The sequence below is a fragment of the Drosophila eugracilis genome, unplaced genomic scaffold (assembly GCF_018153835.1).
Source record: "Drosophila eugracilis isolate 14026-0451.02 unplaced genomic scaffold, ASM1815383v1 contig_81, whole genome shotgun sequence".
NCBI classification, from domain to species: domain Eukaryota; kingdom Metazoa; phylum Arthropoda; class Insecta; order Diptera; family Drosophilidae; genus Drosophila; species Drosophila eugracilis.
Window position 1 is genome coordinate 784,349 of NW_024573712.1, and position 23,604 is coordinate 807,952.

General features: G+C 42.4%; 3 protein-coding genes across 5 annotated transcripts; 1 reads left to right on the forward strand and 2 right to left on the reverse strand.

The window, feature by feature from the left end:
• Positions 1-28: 28 nt before the first annotated feature.
• On the reverse strand, positions 29-6,412 carry LOC108106566 (proteasome-associated protein ECM29 homolog). The gene is made up of 9 exons (XM_017213732.2): positions 6,353-6,412; positions 6,094-6,224; positions 5,111-5,991; positions 4,570-5,055; positions 4,041-4,507; positions 3,623-3,985; positions 2,928-3,563; positions 1,635-2,866; positions 29-1,576 (listed from the first exon to the last, which is right to left on the reverse strand). The coding sequence occupies exons 1-9, from the start codon at positions 6,378-6,380 to the stop codon at positions 137-139; spliced, it is 5,664 nt and encodes a 1,887-aa protein (XP_017069221.1). The 5' UTR covers positions 6,381-6,412; the 3' UTR covers positions 29-136.
• A 531-nt stretch (positions 6,413-6,943) lies between these two features.
• LOC108106785 (40S ribosomal protein S11) lies at positions 6,944-8,381 on the reverse strand. Of its 3 annotated transcripts, none has more exons than XM_017214028.2 (4): positions 8,300-8,381; positions 7,676-7,801; positions 7,393-7,598; positions 6,944-7,145 (listed from the first exon to the last, which is right to left on the reverse strand). In XM_017214028.2, exons 1-4 carry the CDS (start codon positions 8,309-8,311, stop codon positions 7,022-7,024), a joined length of 468 nt encoding a protein of 155 aa, XP_017069517.1. In that variant the 5' UTR covers positions 8,312-8,381; the 3' UTR covers positions 6,944-7,021. The 3 variants fall into 3 exon arrangements, with proteins under 3 accessions (XP_017069517.1, XP_017069518.1, XP_017069516.1); XM_017214029.2 differs by lacking the exon at positions 8,300-8,381 and adding an exon at positions 7,956-8,132; XM_017214027.2 differs by lacking the exons at positions 7,676-7,801; positions 8,300-8,381 and adding an exon at positions 7,956-8,132.
• An 11,149-nt stretch (positions 8,382-19,530) lies between these two features.
• On the forward strand, positions 19,531-19,914 carry LOC108106350. Its single transcript, XM_017213330.1, has one exon. The coding sequence runs from the start codon at positions 19,555-19,557 to the stop codon at positions 19,840-19,842; it is 288 nt and encodes a 95-aa protein (XP_017068819.1). The 5' UTR covers positions 19,531-19,554; the 3' UTR covers positions 19,843-19,914.
• Positions 19,915-23,604: the final 3,690 nt, after the last annotated feature.

Here is a 23,604-nt window from a genome sequence, read left to right on the forward strand (position 1 = left end):
TCAATCTTCCTTTAAAATACATTAAAAGTTCAGCCAAAATGAGTTCTTTTTATTTCCACACTTACCCCCTTTTGAAAAACCTAGCCAAGGCAGGTTTTTTGGCCACATATAAATGAAATCCTTACTTATCTACGACTTAATTCCCTGGCTTCAACTTGCTCAGCTTTTCTTCTATGTCCTTAATGCGACAGCGGATTTCAGGTGCCGAATCACGTTGAAACTTTTCCAAATTCGATTCAAAGCTCTGCTTAATCAGATTCAATGGCTGCTGGTTGTTGGCTCCACTCAATCGTTTGATCAGCATAAGGACAATGTTTAGAGCCTCCTTTTTCAGGCCTGAATGAGGGACTCCGGCGGCCAGAGCTACTGCCGCCAAAACATCCTTGCAGATCTTTTCGACAATTTCCTCACGAGTTTTGGGTCCTGGAGCGTCTGTCTTGATTTTCTTCTCCTGATTTATCTGTGGAAGGTCGGGCAGCTGAGCGGACTCATCGAAGACATGCAGCCTTTCAATGTACTTTGTGAGTGCTGCCAGAAGACTGACCTGCACTGGTCGAGTGCTTTCAGCCAGAATGCTGGTGCAGTTCTCGGCAAAAAAGAGTTGGTAGCGATGTTGTGTCTCGATTGAGTGACGTGGCCAAGATTTACCCAATGTCTCCCATACAACCTCCTTTAGTCGGTTTAGAGTTTGAGCCCTCTTGTTGCGTTCGTCGGCGGTCAGTTCCTGACTAGTGCTTGGCTCGTCCTCGTCGTCGGACTCCTTATGCAACTCTTTTTTTTCCAGCAGGTTCCAGCTCATATTGTACACTTCCTCAAAGCGATCGGCCTCCAGTTGATCGAGGATTTCGCCTAGAGCAGCAAGGGCCATGGTTCGATAAACGGGTTCCCGTTTCCTTGCCTCTCTCATGGCTGCGTCAATAATGCTGGGGCAGATTTGGTGGCTTCGATCTAATCCTTTTGTGAGTCCGGCCAGAGCTTGCAACAGACGCTCCTTACCCTCGAAAGTCCGACCTTGGAGGCCGCAAAGGAGCAATTTAATGAGTCTAACACGGTCGGGTTCCTCCAGGGAGCTGCTTAGGCGAGTTGCTATCGTCTGAATAGCATTCGCTGCCTGCGCCTTTCGAGACCAACTTGCATCGGTAAGAGATGTCTCTAATTTGGGTATGATCACATTTAAATTGAGGCGGATGCCTGCATCCCCTGGGCTTACATCGTTCCACAAATCCTTCCACAGCTCAACATTAGCCTTTGTCTCTTCAGTCGACTCTTCATGCATGGCAAAGAAGATCAGCGGCACCATGCTGTCCATGTAATCTTTGAGTAATTCATGATGGCGCTTGTTAATGGACTGAATAGTCAATGCAATAGACCGATTTCCTGGCTGTTCGGAATATAGTTCGTCCAGTTTAGCGAACAGACTCTTGATTGACTGCTCCTTGGCCAAACCCAATAGATGGCCAATTGCACTGGCGTTGTACTTGCGCACGGTGGCATTACGATCCTTGATGCCCACAAAGCAGGCGCGAATATACTTTCCTACCACTGGCGTCATCTCCTTGCCTAAACGGATGCTAATCTGTAATGATATCGATGCGATAAGCGAAATATATCTTAATGATTGTACTTTAACATACCAGACACACAAAATGCGCACAGCCAATCTTGGTTCCGAGATTTACACTAGACTTCATTAGCTCCAAAACTTCGGGCGTCATCTTTTCCAGGACAGGATAATCGATATAGCGTACGCACTTCCCAATAGTTTCCATTGTATGGTGGGATTTGGCGGCTTCCGCACGAAGTGTATCTACCGCCTCCTGGGCCTCGTTGTCTGCTCCTAGGCGAGTTGATACGTAGGACAGCTTAGTATTCTCCAACTCGCCAGTAGCCCGTAGTAGGCAGGGAATTAGGGTCACCAGATGTGGAGCGATAAGTGCACCGGAAGAGTCAATCATGTCGGATATGGTCTTAATGCTGACATTGCGTATCTCCGCTACCTTGTGACCCACCCCTGTTTCCAAAAGGTATGGGAGAGTCGAGGAAGCTACCGCTGTGCCTGATTTACCATGATCCGAGGAGGAGGCGATGACACACAGCTTGCCTAGGAATGAGGCAGTCCCATGAGCAGCATTTCTTGTGCCCTCATGAATGTCATCCATTACGCGAAAGAGTTGGAACCACAGCTCTTTCAGCTCAGGTTCGGGCACCTCATCCACTTCCATGCTGTTCACGGCAGGAGCCCGACGAACCAGTTCCTCCGAACGAAGCTTAAGCCCGTTGGGACGCTTTAAGAGATCCCTGACTGCCAGGCAGCATGCAATGCGCACTCGCCATTCCTTGCAAGTTAGATTGTCCAGAAGCTCTCGCAATATTTCCCAATAGTAACGCTCGGTCACTTCTTTCGAGTCACTCACAATTGTGTCCCAAATGGAAATCATGGAGTTCTGGATCTTAGGAGTGGGATCATACTTGTAGCGATATAGGCGTGGTATAATTCTTCCCAGATAAGGTTGCATCTTCTGCCTGGACTCAGCGGAAAGGGTTTTTAATCCAAAAGCAGCTCCCAGTTTGCTGGTCCAGGTGGCATTATGATTGGCCAGTTGCATGAACTGGTAGATCATATCCGGCTGATTGAGATCTGACGCTAGAGAGCACAGCTCCTTATAGGTTGTGATGTTACCTCCTGTCGGCGTTTTGCCAAGCATTCCTTCCGCAAAGAGTTCAGTGTCTGCCGAGACCTGATTAACCTTTCGTTTACCTCCAATTAGCTGGTCTAAAAGAGAATTAGCCAAATCACTCTGACTGCCAGAATCCGATAGCGAGTAGACCAGCCCCAAGCCGCGGGAAGCAACATCTTGTACAAATTCTGCAAATATAAAATTCAAATTGTGTACACTGACAGAAAAGTTGAAAATGGTGTAACCTACCGCTATCATCAGAAAGGAGTTCGGTGAAAGCGAACTGTAACAGTTCTTTTTTGGCCAACACTGCTGGGCGGTGGCTACAGTGCTTTACCACGGCTAGCAGCCACACGGATATCGCCTGGCGGGAATGCGGATTGGGCTCGGTGACTAAACGTATTAGAGAGTTCAGGAATTGCTCAAAGTCGACATCGTTGCAGTGTTTGTTAACAAATTTCTCATCAGGTTGCCCCTTATTCACATCATACCCACAGAGAGTGTTAACAATCGCTTCCGAGATGGCTATATTTAAAGCAGCATCCTTTTGCACCTTGGCCAGGGTAAGAAACTTTTCCAGGTTGCGTTTGGTAAAATGCTCGCCATCGCCAATGGACAGGTATCCCAGACACCTGGCAGACTCCTCGCGAATCTTTTGACGCGCTGACGAGCTGCGCAACAACTGAAAGACAACCCCAAAAATGACCAACTTGGTAGAGGAATCTATGCTCGTATACTCGGTCATCTCCTCGTCGTCGTCTCCATCGTTGGACGGAACCTGGATCTCCACCGAGACATTTGGTATCTCCACAGCCTTGCCGATCATGGAGATACATTTTACAGCTGCCGAAACGAGCAGCCATTGGGACTCACAAAGTGTTTTTGCTAGATTAAAATAAATTTTTAAGATAATTTTGATAAACTCACAAGAGAGGTACACTTACAGATTATTTTTACCGCATTAACAAACTGCGGCCAAGCTGAAAAGTCCTTTGATTTCTGCTGTTGTTTGAGCATAGCAATCTTCCGATTAAATGTATGACCGACCACAAGAAGCCAACCGTGCTTGTGCTCAAGTGTCTTTTGTGTAAGGCTTTTTAAGCATTCCCCTACTTCCTCGTCGAACTTCTCGTCGGACAAGCCGAAAGCCCAAAGAATAGCGTAAACTTGAGCCACATTGATGCGCATATTCTCGGATACATCTTTTAGGGTGTTGCCAAGAGGCTCCAGAAGATGAAGCTGCTTAGCAGCAAATAGTTCCGGAGCGGCGTTCAGCAGATCATAAAGGCAGATGAGATTGGATTCACCTGAAAAAGGAAAAAATCTTTAAATGATTCTATTCCAAATCCTTTGCTCACATACTTCTCTTGGCTTCTACACTGCGCTGAACAAACTGCACGTATTGATGCAAGGCATTTTCCTCCTCCTCTTCGTAATGCAAAGTGATGTATTTGCGTAGTTCATGGGTGTACTTTTCATCGCCGGGAGCTGCTACAACGCCAGCCGAATACCACAGACACAAACGCAGATAATCAAGAATCTCCTCGTACACCTCTAGACTGTAGGGCAGCTTTGTACGTCCTACTACCACACAGGATGTGTTCTTTTTTAGCCGTTTGTTAGCCATATCATGGACATGCGACATTATCACCTGGAAGCTTGGAAGTACCACTCGACGCTGTTCTAATGACAAGTGGTTGAAGTCACTAATGGATTCGCTGTTTATGCGATTTTCTGCCTGCTCGATAGAAGATACCATATTATAGTTAACATGATCTTTTTTCGAGGTTCCGTATAAATAAGTTGTGACATTTTCGCGCAGGGAATTGCTAGGGGAAACAAATTATAATTTATCTATTTAAATATAAACTGAAACTTATAAACAACTCACCGCTCTCCGGCTATGAGCAGCAACAGATATCGGGCTGGTGCATAGTACTCAGGATAACAGCTAGTGAGGAAAACGCTAGTCACATTCTGTACGATCTGCACCTTGGACTCCGCATTGTCCAGTAGCATGGCCAAAAGAAGATGCTGTTGGCCATCCAATTTTACGGCAGAAGGATCGGTATCTTCATCCACCTCCATTGCATCGCTCTTCTCTTTTGTTTTCCAGGCAAAAGCTGGAGCCATTGAAACTAATGCTTCCCTTATTGATGAATGCAATTCCGGTGCACAGCTAGCTAGGTTATTGAAGTATCCTAGAACCAACTTTAAATCCTGGCTAACGTCCTGGGGAAAACTGCGAGCATGTTGCGCCAGAGCGGAATACGCCGCATTTTGTACATCATTCGGTTCGGTAGAGTCGCGCCCAATGACTTTGGTGATGCCGGTAAGTATTACCCGAGATACCTTTGAGACCAATTCCCGAGGACCACTAAGAGAAAATAAATTTAATCAATGTTTTAGCTTGCTAATACAAATAAACTTACTCTCTGAGGACTAGTTCCACAAACTGCAGCGCCAGAACCTTGCATTTCTGATTAGTGTTTGTCCCAAACAAGCCATCAAAGATCACCTGTAGTCCCTTTGTTACGTTGATGCTCTTTCCACGGCACTTAATGAGGTACTGCAGCAACTTTTGACGCACTCGAGCGCAGCAGGGACGCGTCTGGCGGTCAATCAACTTGTTTTGGTTGCCGGCAAACAAAGTGTACAAAGGAGCGGTAACCGCGGGGCTGTTAAAATCAAGCATGGTACAGAGTTTGCTTAACTCCGCGATTGCTGGAGTGGCCACGCTGAAGCGTGTATCCGCCGATGCCACCACAAGAGGTACGAAAATCTGCACATCACTGAAGACACTGCCGCATAAAAATCGAACTATGCCTTTTTTGACTTTTTCAAGTTCTTCGGCCCGCCAATTGTTGGCAATAATGCGCTTAAAACTATAGGTGCTGAGTCCCGGTGGAACATCCTGATCTTGGGTGATACCGTAAGGCAGGAGAAGCACATCCTGAAGCAGGGCCAAAAAGTTTGCACTGATGACAGGTTTTTCTTGGAGATCTAGTAGCTTCGACCGCTGTGCCGGATCATCGGGTATCTTCATTTCGGACAGTATGGGCAGCAGCAGCGCGAACAACTTGTCCTGATAGCTCTCCAATTTATTCTCGCAGCCCACCACTTTGCTAGCTAGCCCAGCCTGTTGCTCCAGTGGCAGACGCGGAAAGCCCATGGCGATGAATATGATGGCAAAGTTCTTAAGGAAGGTACTGCTGTCCTCGGCGGCATACTGATCTAACAGTGCCTCCACGGGTATTTGAACCTGTCCCCGCGACGAGAGGCGCCTTTTAATGTGGGTAAGCACTTCGACAACCTAAACGAAAAGTGCATTAGTCAACCGGCAAATTTTGCAGAGTCACGATTCGAAAAAGGGGTAGGAAACCCCCAGCTGGTCAATGTTTTGTCATCTACTTGCCTTCGTTCGAACTGCATTATGGGGGGAGTTCATTTTAAGGATAACTGGGGCAAGGAACTTGCCCACAGTGGCACCCAGTTTCTCATCCGAGTCCGCATTTCCCAGACGCAACAGGACGCGCTCTAGAAGCTCTGAAGGAAGGGGTGGAAGATTAGTTTTTATAAAATATTTTCTGCTAACGCATCCTTTATTTTTCTCGCTTTTTTGATTGCAGATTTTACATTCGAATTGACCTATAAAGATCAGATAATAATTTTACCAATTTCTGCATTTGGTCCAGTTTCCATTTTTTATTTTTGTTGCTATGTTTCAGTGTTACCAGCTGGTTTTCGGACAATAGCACCAAAAACTTTTGGCAGTCATATTAAAAAGCTTAGCAACACTTAAAAGTATGTTTTGAAGCCGCCAAATTTAAACAATTCCATTCTATTGAAAGTTGCAACCACCAGATATTTTTCCCAAAATAATCATACAATAACATTTTTTAATAGTCATTTTTATTTGAGAAAATCATATTAGAAAGTAAATTAATATAACGAAATACATTAATTTGATGTCGTCGTGAGTTGAAGAGTTCTGTAAATATAAAGAATACAACACATTAGTAAGGGATTATTAGACTGGAGCTAATTAACATTTCCTTTAATAAATTTCAGTATTCTCACTTTGTGAGAAGAGTCAAGGTTCTTCAGCAATTTGTTTTATGAAGACCGTCATGATTTTATCATCAGAATGAAAATTTAAGATGTTTTTTAAAATAAATTCATTAATACACACCTTTTAGAGGAATTCCTTGTTGGCGTCTGCTGAAATCCTGTGGAAACTAAAAGAAACTGTGGAAAACCAAGGATTAAAGTTACTTTTTTTTTGTTTTATTCAAAAAGAATAATTGCTACAAATATTATCGCCCGAATGGTAGTTGTCCGCTCTAGTACTTCTTGAAGCTCTTCTTGGATCCCTGACCCTTGCTGACTTTCAGGACGTTGAAGCGCACAGTCTTGGACAGAGGACGGCACTCACCAATGGTGACAATATCGCCGTGCTCAACATCTCTGCAAGTAAAGATTAGGAATGAATTAGAATTGTCTAAAATAACTTATAAAAGGTAGCTCAAAGGCTTAATTTCAGTATTTTTACATTTAGTAAAAAGAGTCAAGTTCTTTCAGCAATTTGTTTTATGAAGACCGTCATGATTTTATCATCAGAGTATGATTGTTAGTTACAGTTTTAACAACTTCAAATGTTTAGCAAAACATTAATTTGTTAAATCGGCTTTATAGTGATATTTAAAATGTTTACCTGAAAACAGGCGAGCAGTGGACACTCATGTTGCGATGACGCTTCTCGAAACGACTGTATTTCCGCACAAAGTGCAGGTAGTCACGGCGAATAACAATGGTACGCTGCATCTTAGCCTTGCGGACCACGCCAGTCAGGATGCGACCACGGATCCTCACATCACCGGTCCAGGGGCACTTCTTGTCGATGTAGGTGCCTTCGATGGCCTATATTATGGAGGACAGTAATGTATTAGCTGGGGAATTATAAGATTTCCAAAAGGACTATTTCTCCTGGGCATCACCTCACGGGGGGTCTTGAAACCGAGTCCGACATCGCGAGAGCGGCGCAGCAGCTTCTTCTTGGTGATGCCGGGCTTGACCTTACGGTTTAGGTTGACACCGAATTGTTTTTGGAAGGCGCGCTCGTTCTGGTTAGTTAGTCGGGATCGTGTGGAGAGTACAGGGTGTTTGGGATGGTGTCATTTCGGCAGGCAGGCGGGAACATTCAGCGTGCGTGGGAATGAAATGGAAACAAACGAAGGGGGCGCAACATTAGTCGTGGTTTGTTCGGGATCCGCTTACCTCCGCCGGAGCCCGGAAACCCAGGCCAATTTGACGGTAGAAACGAGGTCTTTTCTTCATATTGACATTCTTGCGACGCACAACGACAACAGCATGTTGTTTGCGGAACGCGCGTTCAGTTTGCTGCAATATACATTTCGTGTTCACTATTGGCGACACCATGCGCTAAAGTGGGGTTAGGGCGAGGTTGGTTTGAGTTTTGGCTTCTATGGAGTTTCCTCGCTCCGTCACGAATTGGTCCACTCATATCTCACTTACAAGTCCTCGGGCAACATGTTTTGTGTCTCCATCCGCCGTTTAACGCGCGTATTTCATTTATTAAGCACAATCTCGTGGAATCTTACCTGATCAGCCATGTTGATGAAAAAGGAAAGAACGATTCAGAGTGACCGTTCGCCGATGGCGCTGCAAGTGAGACCCTCGCATACCATTGCCAAAATACCAACATAACAAATAAAAATGGCTGGAATTCAGCAACTCCTCAATGTATGGAACATTCTGGTCATTCAAATCATCTGTAAACGATTTTGAATTTGAAAATAATAAAAAATAATAAAAATATACAAATTAAAGAAAATATACGGAAAATTTAAGTTAATATTTCTTCCTATTTTAAATGATATTATAAAACAATTTTTAAAAGTCCAATTGTTGAAAAGTTCAGTAAGACCCTTCAATGGATTATCCATCCCTGATTTGCAGTACTCACTCATGGTAATGGTAGAAAGCTTCGCTAAAAATACAACAGAAATTCCAAAAGATGGAGCCCTTGTGCCAATACATGGGCGTTAACTGTTTGAATATTTTATTTGGCGCACTTGAATTTGCATATCTGCTGATTCAGATAGTTTGTTGCTGCTATTGACCTTCATCTTAGCTGACATTGACTAAAACTATTCAGCCATAGCCAAGCAATGTTTTTCTCAAGCACCACTCAAGTAATGTTCCATGCCAAAAATGCCTTTGTGCATGCATTTTGTAGTTTTTCTTTTAGTGGCCACACAAACTCGCGGCATTTAAGGCAAATGCCTCTTGCGCTAATTCTCCACATGCCCTGCGAATACGTCGGATTAAAAATAATGACAACATAAACGAGTGCCAGGAGAGCGGCCTTGAAATGCCTCCCACTTTCAAGGCAGTATCTGCAGCTAAGGCAGCCGTTACAGCTGCTATAAATCCGTTTACGGCTAAACGTCACGGATGGAGAAAGAGGAGGCTGCTTTTGCTGGTGCTCTGCCTGAATTTCATTGCCATTGTTAATGCAGCTGTCTGCAGCATAAAATTGCGGCAAACGTTGCTGCAGCTGCTGCTACTGCTGCTTCTGCTTCTGCTGCTGTTGCTGATGACCTTAACCTGCAAAAAGGGGTTGTGAGAGGGTGGATGGCTGCATTAGGCGTGGCATGCGTGTGAAGCTGGCGAAGGTTTTCCCAGTCGGCCTTTCGGTACGCTCGGCAATTTCACCTTGCCGAGCTCAGTGACGGCAATGAAATCCCTTTACTATCCCTTAGCCGCCACTCTCCACGCCTCTTTCAAGGCCATAACCATGGCCCACGTTTCCCGTTTGGAAATTCCTCAGGTAACTGAAATTGGAGATGGTTACTGGTTACTGGTTATACCGCCTTATGTGCCCAGAACATCATTCGGTATTATCGATTAAATAAGCCCCGGGACATCATAAACAGCAGTAACAAAGTTTACAACTTTTTCGCTTTTGTTTCCCTCGGTTATTATTATGATTTTCATGCTCATTGCCATTACGGCTCTGGTGTTACTGCTGTTTGCCCGGGCAAATGAAAAAACTTTTACGAACTGCCAAAGTTCTCCCAGTCAACAGTTTAAAATCGATGCTGGCATACTCGTACATGTTCTGCCGTCGAAATTCAATAATTTGCACTACCATTGGGACAATGAAAAGTTTTTTTTTTATTTTAGCTAAGCTGAGAAACAACAAAACTTAACCTATTTAGTACCATTTTCCGTTGGAGCTATTGATTTTGAGTAACCTTAACTTCCGCATTTCTCCCATACACCACTTTTCCACTTCTCCTCCTTTCAAGATTTCCAATGCCTTTATTTTAGATTTAAAATCGTTTAAAATATCCATAAAGCTAAAAACTTAGCCCTGAATTGACTTTAAACTTATAAAAGTTCTAGCCGTATAAAGTCGAATGTAAAAACATTGTTGAGCCCTTTAAAGTTAGCGCCCAACTTTTCGTTGTTGCCCTCAAATTAAGAAAATAATTTCCATGCTGACGGGAAGGGACAAAGAGCGCAAAGATAACGGCATCAAGTGCGCAGCTTAACGGTACATTAGGTAAACAGTGTTGTCAACTTGTCCTGCAGGAGTGTTGGTACTACGGGGTTTGGTCTATGCTTTAGTATGGGTTCTACAACAATGTATACATATAGTTTAAACATGAAAGTGGGTCGGAAAAGCGGGGCAGCGGCGTCACAAGACGGAACCATTGACCCCATGAATGGAAAAAGCTTCGGGGAGGTCTGAACTCTGAACTAGCGGCAGGGAACAAAGCGGATCTGTGGTGAAAGCAGTGGACCAGGAATTCCAAGGCACCGAAAAAAAAAATGTATCTCATTGCTGTGACCACGAAATTTGATATTTTTTACAATTAGTATAAAAAAGACACTAATAAAAAATCAATAATGTTTGTTTTTAAGAATAATATTTGAAGTTATGGTAAAAATGTATGCCATTTTTATGTTGTGGTTTGCCAGTTTTAGAAGCCCAAAATACAACATAAACTAAAAACAAATTAACTTAAAAATAAAGGATCTTACTAACTGAAAGCAAGCGTTTTTTCCAGTGCTTCTCCCTCCTTTCTCAAACTCTAAAATCCCTAAAAAAGGAAGTTGGGGGTTTGGTGCTCAGAACGTGTATTTGAAAAGTGACCGAGATAATTTTTGGCATGCTTTGTTTGGTTTTACTTTCGCCAGCGGTTCGCCCACCTCCCAGCCCATGCAACTTTGATGAGCAGCAGCTGGGTTGCGGTTGAGCCCCTGGGCTAGGGTGTGGTAACCTCCATCCTTCGGAAAAACCCTAACTACCCTGCAGCCTCCATTCGCTCGAATAAAAAGATCCCCGCCAATGAACCTCCCTGCTCGGTGGGTTGTTTAACAAGTAAATTTATGCGTTGCGCGTGGGGGGATTGGTTGGTGGATGGAAAGTGGGGAAGGACAAAGTCACCCAAACTCCCTTTATCTTTCTGTATCTCTGTGGCTCCTCGTAAAAAGCAAATGCAAAGAAATTATTACGATGCCGTATTCTGCTTTTTTGGTGCTTTCTGGGGAACCCTCATCCCTGTTCGTTGCCTTGACTACCTGGGCACGCACCCTCGTGAGGAAAAGGGTTGCAGGCTGTAATTATGTTAATTTTCCGTATACGTAACATTCTCCAAATATTTGCAAATAAATTCCAAAGGCGAAGGCCTCCGAAAGTCCAACCCTCGTTTGATGAAAATGTTTGCTATCAGCAGGTTAGCAGGACCCTGAAAAAACCGAGACCACATTCGGACATTTATTCGTAAAAAGATACAGGCCCAGACCCGAAGTAAGCTAAAGTGACAGATTGTGCGGAAATTAGCTAAAGAAATGAAAAGACAATTTCCGCTTTTGTCAATTATCCAAAGTACTTTATTGGAATCAGCGCTAATACCTCCTGAAAGGATAAACAGCTTCTGCTCCTTTTTTAGTTCCCCACTGATTTCTTGTTAATTAAGGAAAAACAAGAGCATAACGCTACTTGACTGCCTAATCGGAAGCAGCGTCCACATGGAAACCTCCCAAATCACCCGGCAAACAACTCTAATGAAGCCTGTCCAGGGCTTTGAGTATCCTACCTCCGCCTTGTCTGAAATTTTCCCCTCTCCAGTCGCCTAATTGAAAAACTTTCGTACTCCTGAACACGTGCCACCCACTGCTTCGTCCGTGGGAGGCACTGCATCACGCCCCATCGGCCCAACCCCCACCGCCACCATCGTCTGAGCCGTTTTGTCTGTTTTATAGCCACTGCTCGTTGGCCGGGCTCCGACCGCCTTCTTATCGCCCCAGGACCTCTGCCATTGCCCTCCGGGTTGCGCACAAAAAAGGCCGTAAAATGCCGCCTGCGCCTGTGTCCTGACGTCCGCAATTAAAGAGCAACAACAATGCCAGGCGCGGCAATAAAAAGGAGCTTGCATGAAAAGTAGAATTCCACGCGGGTTGCTTACGCGTAGTGACGAAGCGCATGTGGAGGGTGTGTAAAATCGAATACTAAATTTATAAATTTGAATTATGTTTTTGGTTCTAATTTTTGTTGAAAACCCGCATGTTCCGTGCAAAAGTTATTTTAAATATAACTCTAAATAAAATTACTTTACAAGGGTATAAAAATTTCTTTGATTTCTGTTTGTGGTTTTTTTACAAACTAAGTCTTTTCTTTACCAATAATATAAATTACTATATATATATTATTTAAATTATTATATACAATTACTTCTCTTTAATATTGTTTATAAAAACATGTGTCTGTTAAAGGTGCGATCGTCACGCTGTTTCATCTCGAGGGCATTTCTCCGTAAATAAAATTTTCGCCTGAATGGGATTATGAAATATTGTGGAAAATATTTTTTTATTAAATGCGAATAAGTATTAAGTCTTTAGAGAAAAAACTGTAATGCAATATATATATTTTTTCATTGTATAAGTTTTTTAAAGCATTTTACAAAAAAAAAATATATTTCTGCTTTGACCATTTATATTACTCATACGACCTGTTTACATAGAACTTTTCATATTTCTAAAAGTTTTAAAATAAAGATTTGTTTAAGATGGCTCTTAAAATTTATTTTACAATCCCAAAATAGAAACCATCGAGATGACAAAGAAATTACGCATACGACATGTACGCCAAAATTAGACATTTTCCACAAAATAGTTTTAAAAAACTTTGTTTTTTCAAATACTAAAACATAGTGCATCTACGCCTCGACAATATCCTTGCTCAAATTTCCTTTTAACATGTTTTTTTGCCGAATTTTTTTTTTGTTAGGCATCCGTTGCCATGGCCCTGGAGGCCAGACCCGGGGCTTGGCTCAATTTTGGGCGGGGCTGCTCCGGAGCCAGGTCATCTGCCATGCTCCTGGTCTATCTCCACGTCCTTCGAGCACCGCGGGGCATGTGAGGCGTGGATTTATTGGCCGCGCCCGCTGGCAGGCCGTAAAAAAAAAACGAAATTCGAATTAATTTCTTAAATTGAAGCGTCGCCGAGGCAGACAAACGACGCCCAGGGAAGAGGAAGATTACATTTCCTTTTTATGGAAAAACGGTGTGGGAATCGAGGAGGCAATCCAGAAAATCGAAGCGAAGGCAAAAGCATAGAAATTGGGAAGTGAACCTGAACCTGATTAAACAGGTCTATTCGATTTAATCTCAACGTACGTAGTATATATAGTATGTTGGGCTTGTGTTCGTTAATTGGAGGGAATTCTTTTGTCTGGCTTTTCTCTCTTTTTCATATTGTATCCTTATTTCCCTCTCGATGAACGGTAGGAGGAGGAACAGCCGCTTTCTTGCCATTGTTCATCGTAAATTTATGCATGACGTGGCCATGATTTATCCCGAAATTTCGGTGTAAATTAAAATTAAGTGGATTCTGTTTTTCTTCGGAAGTACTGTGGGCGATGAAAGTAATTTCTCAATTAAAGGCATTTCAATGTGATTATTAAGTGAAATGAAAAGAATTTATAAAATCATGTTGCCAAATAGAAAAGAATATTCTGAAATTATTCCAATGTTCCTTTTCTAACCATAAAAACTTATCACTAGACTTTCCATCCTTTTCAAAAGAAGGTAAACTTAAACTTGCCTCGGAAAGGTCACCCACTAAAACCTTGCATGTTAAAAGAAAATTAAAATTAAGCAGCAGCTTAACACAATTTTTCAACTTTTCTTAAATTTCTTGTTTCTACGACGTCCTCTTATTCATTTGAGCCGCATTCAATTCGGTCGCACTGTACTTAACGGAACTGGGCCAACAACGATTTGTGCCTCTGCATCCGCTGGCCACAATGATCCATGCCCACATCCTCATTGCCAGATATGGCCGCAACCCGAGCCACAGTCACAGCCAGAGTTGCGCATCCATTGGACAATGGTGGACCATGTTTATGGCTTTGGCTGTTGCTGAATGCCTCGATTGGTCCGAAAGGCCCCCTTCGAAAATAAAACCAAGCGGGAACATGGGTCGGACACTGGAGCACTGTGGAAAACTATTGTAAGCATCGACAAAGATTTACGATTCACATTTATGAGGAAACTTTGGCCCAGACTCGCTAACTGGATGAGTAATGCATGTTTTGTAATTGCCATCATACATCAATTGTTAGCAGCCAATTTGGCAATCGATATAAAAAAAATAAAACGCGTGCGATGACCATTAGCACATAATCATCACCCTAAGGCGGTTGGGGAAAAATCAAATAGCGGACCACTGGCCGCTGAAGGGGCTGGCAGTAAAGACCGAAGGACCTTCATTAAACTGCCAGCAAATCCAGCCATGTGTGTTGTGTACTGGCGAGTGTCCTTCGCATCAAGGATGTGCCCGCATTTCGCATTCGCATCCGTATCCGCATCCGCAAACGTATACGTATCTGTATCCGTGTGCCTGGTTTGCTGGCCATCGTGTAATCGCAAATAATCATCCACTTAACGTCGTGAAACTTTATGCCGGAGATGGACCAGCCATCCAGCCAGCCCCTTAACTCGGACTCCATCTTTTGTCCATACCCATCCGCCTCCCACACTTCGGAGTCAGCAGAATGTGCCCGGGACTTGGACACGGACCCGGACAGTGACAGTCATAATAATGTTTATTATATGCTTTCTGCCAATCGAGCCCATGCAAACGGTTTGTTTGTTGCACAGAGAGAAAGAGGGGATAACTCTGTAGTACCAAATAGATATTAGGATGTCTAAAGACTTAGAGTTTTAAGAATATTTTAATTTGAATCATAGTAGATAATAATAATCTTATATAAAGTTGATCTTTAAACCAGCAGGTATAAATTTTATCTAAATTTCTTTTCTGTGCATAAAACCCTAGGTAAAGCCTGATTAATTCTTAGTCAAGGACTTCGTTTCTTTCCGTGCACCACCACAAAGGCACACGATTCGAACCAAACCACTGAAGGAGTGGCTGGTTGGTTGTGTATCTCTGCTCTTGACAAGTGAAACGGGTAGCTTGTCCTGGGTATTTTTAGAGCCACTCGTTTGACTGGCCAAACAACAAGCCCGGCCATCACATCAAAAGTGAATCCTCATCTGGGCTGGCAAGCCCATAGAGAGTAGGTTGCTCCTTAAAGTCAGCCTTAAAGACCAGATCTCGTCAGCCATAAAGCAGAACGAGAGGAAGTGAAGCCATTTCTTGCGCATCCTGGCCAACGGCTTACATCCTGTGCCGCTGCCCGCCAGAAATTGTAAATTTTCGCTGCTCGACAAACAAAAGCGCAGCAGGATGTGCAAGCCAAACAGTTGCTGAATTTTATTGTCAGTGGATGTCCCTCTGATTTGTGTGTGTGTGTGTGGGTGTAACTGTGTGGCTTCTTCTTCTTCTTCTTGCCGATCTCCGGCTAATGCTTTTAACTGGTTCGCTTGGCATTTGGCTCAATAGTTTTTTTTTCGGGGCTAAGCTGGAAAAACCGAATGACCAACAAATCAAATAGCGGAAAACTTTTATTTTGCAAAAGTTTTGCTCATGTTTCCGTTCGATGGTCGGATGGTTGGGTGGCTCCTAGTTCCTAGTACCAACTGCTACTTGGCCAGCGCGACCATCTTGGGCCCCATAAATAAGCCAGCAAATTGCATGCTTCGCTGCCTTCTTGGATCCTTAAAAAAGGGCGTTGGGTAGTGGGCTAGTAAGTGGGCTAGCAAATTGATGGCTTTGTAGCAGTTGTGGTAAATTTGCTGGGCCCTTTGGGCGGTTTCTTGGCTGCTCGTTGTTCCCTTGAACTCTGACCAGCAAATTGTATTTATGCGTTAATTATTTCATTAACGCCCCATTGAGTAACGTCTTCTTGGGGGTGTTACGAGGTCAGACCATGCCCCTTCAAATTATTCCAGCCTATTGCATTCAAGTGATTTTGGATTCTTGTCCTTGAGGGCGTGCTAATGCCACCCACTGGCCATCGCCCACTGTCCCTTTGGGCGATGTTGTGCATTCGAATGGAAATGGAATCTGAGGCTGATCGAAGGGCCTCATTAGGGGACGACACAGATGGCCAGGATATCCCGTGAGTCTTGTCCAAATGTATTTTAATTAAATGCATTCATGGAGTTGAAGAAAAGTGGGGTGGTGGGGTTTTGGGGTGCTTGGAAGCAGTTTTCCTTCAAGCAATCTATGAGTTTGGATTCCTTAACGGGATTTATGGAACGTGAAAAGTCAGTTTTTTACTAGGGAAGTTTGTTAAAGAGTATGTAACAGGTAGATGGAAGTGTATCTGACACTGTAAAGTATATATGTTCCTGATTCATGATCAGGTCGATTTAGGCATGACACTCAGTCAGTCTCTCCGTATAAGCTCCAAGATCTTGGAAAGAATTAGATTCAGAAAATGACTAACTTCATTTTAGCAAATTTGCATAACTCTCAGAAGAAGTGACTGATACTTCTAAAAATGATTCTTGATCAATAATATATATACTCTTTCCACCAGTTCCTTAAGTAATACGAATAAAATGATAAAATTAAGCTCAAAAGTACCGAAAAGGAAAAGTTCTTTGATTTTAGAGAACAGAAAACATTAAAGAACAAATATTTGTTTTAAAAATTAAAGGAAATTACATGCTTGATATACTTTTTGCACACAAATACTCTTAAATAAACAGCCCATATACGTAAGTCCTTTATTTACTGCCATCCACTCTACCAAATAATGATAACGCACAATTTCTGTCATTAAGAAGCGCCACCAGTATTTTGCCTTATAAGGGTGGGTGGGGTTTTCGCTCTGACTCTCTAGGGGCTGGTAAAAATAAGGTGAACATCAGGTGTAAGTAAATGAAAGACCGAGTAAGAATAAGAGAAAAGTGAAACGCCAACATGAGCAGCTCATAAAAACTCAACAAGGCGAAATGTTTAGGTTTAAGTGGGCGTCCTTATGGGTAGAATGAGTTCGGTGGGCATGGGTTGGTTTTGTTAGCCGGGTTGGCTATATGTTGGCTTACCGGAATGAAGCCGCCTGCATGCCATGGCATGCCCTGCCTGCATTTAGCTAATCCACAAGTTTAGCACAACAAAGGCAAAAGGCAAGGGAGGCACAACTCAAGGTCCTTGCGACGATGACTACGAGTGGAAATGGCCGAGGACGAGGGGCTGCAACTGCCTGCCGTAAGTGGATGCGAGACGATGACGATGACGACGACGACGAGGACTACCACGTCGACTACTTGACAGTCTTGGCTTGGCTTTGTTTCTTTGGCCCCAAGACACCCTGTACTACAAACCCTTACATCAGCCCAAAAAAAAAAAAAGCACACCCTGACCCGCCTCAAAACGCTGGCTGCATCTTAAATTGTGTTTCTTGAATTTATATTTCTTGGTAGTCTTGGGGGGAAGCTGAGAATTTTTAGCTCTGACCTGCTCGCATATGTAAATTGATGGCTTTGTTTGTCTTTCGGGCTCAGCTTCAAATTCGTAAATCCGTTGAAAATCCTTTTTAACTTTTAATGATGGGGGCAGAAGCTGTAGCTGTAGCTGTAGCTGTAGCAAAAAGTGGGCCAATGTTTTCCCATGGGATTTGCGTAAAGTATCTGCTAAAAGCTTTCCCCATTCCGTTTGCCTGTCGCCGTTATTTGGCCAAAAAGGCAGCGCTAACCGCATCGACATCGGCATCCTTCCTGCCTTCCTTTTTACCCAACCCCAGGAGTCAACATCAATTTCGTTTTCATCAATTTCGGTCTGAGGAAAATGCTGGTGGGCTGCTAAAGCTGCCTGTTCCAACATAACCAAAAAAAAAAAAAAAAAAACGAGGCCAAAATGGGGGGAAAACTTTAGCAACTTGGGAATGTTGAACTTAGTTTTCCTTAATTTGTTGTTTTAGTTGGTCCACTTAAAAAAAGTTGGCTTAATCTTTTGGCTCTCGGATGACTACAAATTCAACTGAGTAGTTGAGATATAAAATTTCCGATCGGTTTTGCCTTAATTGAAAAGCTTTCCCAAAGAAAACCATTAAACTTAATCCAATTTCTGGAAGTAATTTGATTAAGCTCTATAATTTTTCACCTGTTTTGCTGGAACACCTTTTCTGTCCTTTATGCATTAACTTTCTTGATGGAATCCATTTAATCAAAGCTTTATTAATTTTGTTGCTTTTTTGAGAAATTTATGGGCGTAGCTTTTTGATTACCTTTTTTGTTGTTTATTTTTCATTTTCCTTAAGAAAAAGATTGGCGATTCTTTAATCAATGTTTGTCTTGTTGAAGACATTTGAAGACATTTTCTGGTTTTAAACATTTTCTCACTTACTCCTAAAAGCCTTTTCAATATCCAAAGAGAAAGATGTCTCCTAAAACCCATTCACAACCGAAATCCTCTTTTTAGGGCAGTTAATTTCCAATAAATCAATTTTAATGCTTTCAAAACTCAAAACTAACATTATTCCCCTTAGAATTTTCATAAAATTCATTGACAGAGCTACGGACAGAGCTAATTCATTACTACACCTTTTTGTTACTCAGAGGAAACATAAATTTTTAATTGGCCCCGTTGCTGTGACGCCAGTAAGAAATTCGAATCCGTAATTTGGTTTATATTTGGCAATGCGCCCAAGACAAATGTTCGCAATTATCCGAGCATAAAGATGGGGGAATGTGGCTTCTGTCTCACTCCGGTTTCGGGCCAAACAAGGACACACTCATACATACACTCACCGAGACACACTCACACAGACACACACCGAATCTGAAGCACGTGCGCAAATTATCTTCAAGGCGAGAGCCTGAATAAAATAACAGCTGCAAACAGACGCATAAACAAATGACGACGATGATGGCAACACTTCTCTCCTAGGCACAGCCCCATCCCAGGACACTCGGGCTAAACTCATTATTTATCTAAAAGCCCCGTTGGAGTGGGTCGTGAGCTGCTGGATGCAGGATAGTGCCGTGACCGGCCATGAATACGGCATTGTGTTTGTAATCAACTTGGCCAATGAGCATCAAATATGCTTTATGTGCCTTTCGATTGTTCAACCTTAATGATGGGTCGACTTAGCACAAATGATTTGCCATCAATAGCTCGGTTTATTTATGGTTTGAGTCAGGATTGCAAAAAGTTTTTTGGTTATCATTTATATATATATTTACTTTTACAGCTTGTTTTACCTTTCAGGTGGTGAAATTTAGGCTAGAAAAGTAATCCCATTTGGTGATTTAGAATGGCTTACTAGTTTTTATAACAATCTTTTACTGTTTTCGATTTTTTTAATATATTTTCAACTTTTTCTTCCCTTTAGCTTTGTCATATTTTACTCTCTGTCTCTCTCTCTTCAAAGTATAAATAAAAATTCCAACTTTTCCCTTACCTAGAAACCCCTGAAACTCATTTCAAATGTCTAGTTTCCAGATTTCTTATGGCTGCCGTTACTGTGGCAATATAATCAGTTACAAATCCTGCAAAGTAAATGAAACAACCTATGATTTGATATTAAGCAAGACCTTCAACATATTGCCAGAGAATAAGATAAGGATGACGAATGGTGAAAAGTATCAGAACCTGTATTGCCTCAAGTGTCTCATGGAATTGGGTATGCTCTGCTTGGAGAGTGAACAAAATGGCCAACTGAAAGGACTTTCGCTGCTGGAGAAGGTACATCTGGTGGTGTTCGACTCGTATTAGGTGTCATTGGAAATGCCATCAACGCATGACTGATGAAGCGTGTACGAATAAAGTTTCCAAGAAACAATTAACAATTTAAGTGACACAGTTGCCATGTCTGCCATTGACGCTTAGTCCCTTGAACGCCGTTGATGGGCACATGTATACCATATTCGTATATATATTTGACTTTTGCACGAGCTTGTCACTTGGGAATGTTTTGGCAAGCGTTAAAAATTATTTGCTCGACTTGCGACTGCCGGAGCATTAATCAAAATCAATCCAAGGGGATGCCTTGGCCCAAAATCGTGCCAGACGACATGCGGCAGTCAGGTCGTTCTTCTCACATCCTTCACAGTTTGTTTCTTTTTTTCACAGAACAAAAGTCTGTGCCAGGCACGCAAAAGAGAAAAAAAAATCCAAAATAATTTGCACTTGGCAATGTGACATTTGGGCGCCAGTTGAAAAGGCACATCCTTCCCCTGCAACGGAAATTAAAGCTCTCCTCCCAGCTGTCTTCAAGCAAAACACACACACACACATACATATATAGAGTGTCTCAAAGGCAAAAAGCAAAGGCATTTTAATGATTTTAATTAACTGCATGTTTGCCTGTAATTACAACGGCAACAATGCAATTACGGCACATGTACAGCACTGGGTGGCCATAAACAATGGCTCCGGGTCAGAGGGCAAGGCCAGCTTGGCCGCCTGTCTTTTGTCATCCCACAAGGCATTCCCGTTCCCGTTCCCCACTCCCCATCCTATATTTCCATCAAAGTTCTTCCTCTTACTACTCCAACAGGGTGACACACCTCGGATGACAGAATAATTACATGCAGAGCCACCAGGCCCCTCTTTCATTTGCTTTTTGCCACCCAGCTGGAGGCTATTCCTGGAGAGCGTTGACAGAGTAGTGCACCATACCGATAGGGGCAGGGGTGGCGTTTGAAAGAGGGTTCCTTGTCAGAAGGTTTTAAAAGAAACTACCTTCCTAGAGCATAAGAACTTCTAAGTGTTTCATTCTGAAAGTGCCTAAAAGTAGGCAATAATATTTTGAACTCAGGATAACTTATTAATTATTTGAGAAAATCTTTTTATTTTTAATTATTTTATGTTTAGAGGTTTAAATATTGCGCATTACTATTTATTCGTAATCCAAAAAAACTTTTGCCTTGGACTAAACCTAAGGGATATTTAACTCCTAATCTGATTTACCAAATTAAACCTTAAAAATATATATCTATTAATTAAAAATTAAATCATCAATCTCAAAATAGTCAGTTGTCACTTTCAACGTTAATTAAATTATATACGAACCTCCCCCTTAACCCCTCTGGCCAACGTCCTTGGCCTTGACACTTATTACTAATACGACATGTGGCCCCGATGCAAGGTACAAGTGTAATTATACCCAGCAAATGTCCTGTCGCTGTCCCTGAGTGTCACGGATGCCGGGCAATACTTGTTGCTTTGCTGTCGGCGGAGGCGGAGGCGGAAGGATGGCAGTGTGGGTGGGGCCACGGCTCTATTGTGTGCTCAGTGACCGTAAATATCAAGTAATTTTCTGCAATTTTTCTACGCTGCCAATTGATTTATGGCTTGCTGCCGCCATGGCCTCCCATTGCCATCCCATCCGCCCCTCTCACCCCCTTTCCTGTTCCGCAGCCCACTTTGCTTTGTTTGCAAAACAAAAGGCAAGCCAAGTGAGCGTTGTCCTTCCATAATAACAACGAAAACATCACTAGGAAGGAGCAGAAGCAGGGCCATGGATAGGGATGGGTGGCAAAGGACTTGTATGCATGTTGAGCCTATGGCTGTCAAGTGGTCGCCATTGGCCATCTGTTTTTTTTAAGAAAAATAAGTGCTTTCACTCTATTTGAGATAATAACAGTAATTATTATTTAATATTTAGTCAACTTAACTATTTTAATTTAAGAAAAAATATTTTTAAATTTGAATAAAATGTGTTAGGGAAAATATATTTGTTATTTTATCATCTTCAGGCATTGTTTCCACGGTTCTGGATTAATATTAATAATAATATTAAAATAAACAAAAATTATTAGTTAATATTCAGTCAACTTATATTCTTAAATTTGTAAAAGAATATTTTTAGAATTAAATAACATTTTTTAAGGAAACTATATTTAGTATTTTATAATTTTTAGTCATTACTTCTACGGTTTCTGGATTAATATTAGTTCTGGAGTAAAAGAAACTATTACAAAATTGTTAGCTCAGGTCTAGAATATGTTTCATTACAAATATTTTATATTTTTAAAATTTATTTTTCCTTTTCGGAATGTCCCAAACTGAAATAATCAAAGAAATTCCCTTTTTCCTTCTGTGTATCAAAAAATGTGACGACTTCCCCTGTTGCCAGAAAAGGCATTAAGGGCTTGTCAACTCACACTACCCTAAACATCTCCCGAAAAACCTCCCACAGCTGCACCTCCCACCCCCTTTAGCTCGGCATGGGGCGTGGCCGTTTGTGACGTTTTACAAGAAAATTCGTTTAGTAAATTTCATTTGCATTTCTGTGTCAAACAGCAAAAAGGGGCGAAAGAAAATGTAGCGGAATAAAAATAACGAATTAAGCAAGTAAGAGCAAGGCAATGTTTTATACACTTGTCCAGCACTCGATAACCTTCGGATGCCCCATCAAGTTTGCCAAGTTGCCAGGCTTAATAAGGCGTTGCGTTACTCATACGCCACGTGGTGCACAGCAAGGATTCAGTAATGTGAGCCCAATGTGAACCCAGTGGGCGTAAGCTATTTATGCATGTACATACTCTCCTTCAACACGATTTTCCATTCCGCGCCACCCTCGCTTTCGCTCCCTGCACTTTCCGCATGCAAATGGAGTAATTTGATTTTTTCCCGGACCTTGGCTGCAGGAATTTCACTCCCCGGAATGAATGGAGCTCAGGGGAGAAGAGAAGAGAAGGCGGCGGTTTATAGGGCCACTAATGGGTTGCCAAGTGCTGGACAAGTTTTACTAATCAATCGATATATTCATTGGGAAAGTGGCTGGAATCGGGGAGAGGGATCTGCCGACTTTAAGTTATATAAAACTATAAAGTTAATTGAAAAAGTCAATAATAAACAGCTTTAAAGGTTAACTTAAAGGTTCTTTATTTTAGATAGAAATATGTATAAACTTAACAAGAGTCTTGTCTGTTAACCATAAAAGTGTAACAACGAAAGTGATAGCTAAAACCTTATATAAACCTAATTTAAACCCAATCTCATCTTTTCAAACCTCATCCATTCTTAAAGTACCAATTAATTTGCGTGTATGCAGCCATGCAAATTAGTTGGCAAGTCAGGTTGCCTGGCAACTCTGGGGCCAGCTGGCCTCAGCTTTTGGCCTCAGTTTCGCCTTTGGCAAGGGATCATGTAACATGTTTATGGCCATCTAGTCAACTGCAGCCATATTTTCATCTCATTTCAGCCATGTCCTGTAGCTGTTTGTCCCTTTCGTTGGCTGGCTCGTAATTTCAAACCGTTGCACTGACCGCAGGGAAGAGTGGGGAATAGAAACCCCACGGGGAGGTTTCAGAGGGCCATTCGCGTAACCACTACTGGAAAGCGCGTTATGTTGACCTTTTCGCTCTAGGCCCTAGGCTCTAGGTTCACTTTTCCACTAAGGACATTAAAATGCAAACTGTGCTCGGGATCCACCCCAAAAAAAAAAAAAAGAAGCACGAGATGGTTGCATTTGGCTCACTTTATGTGCAGATTTGCTTTCTGGGTTTTATTTATGACTCCCAAGGGCAG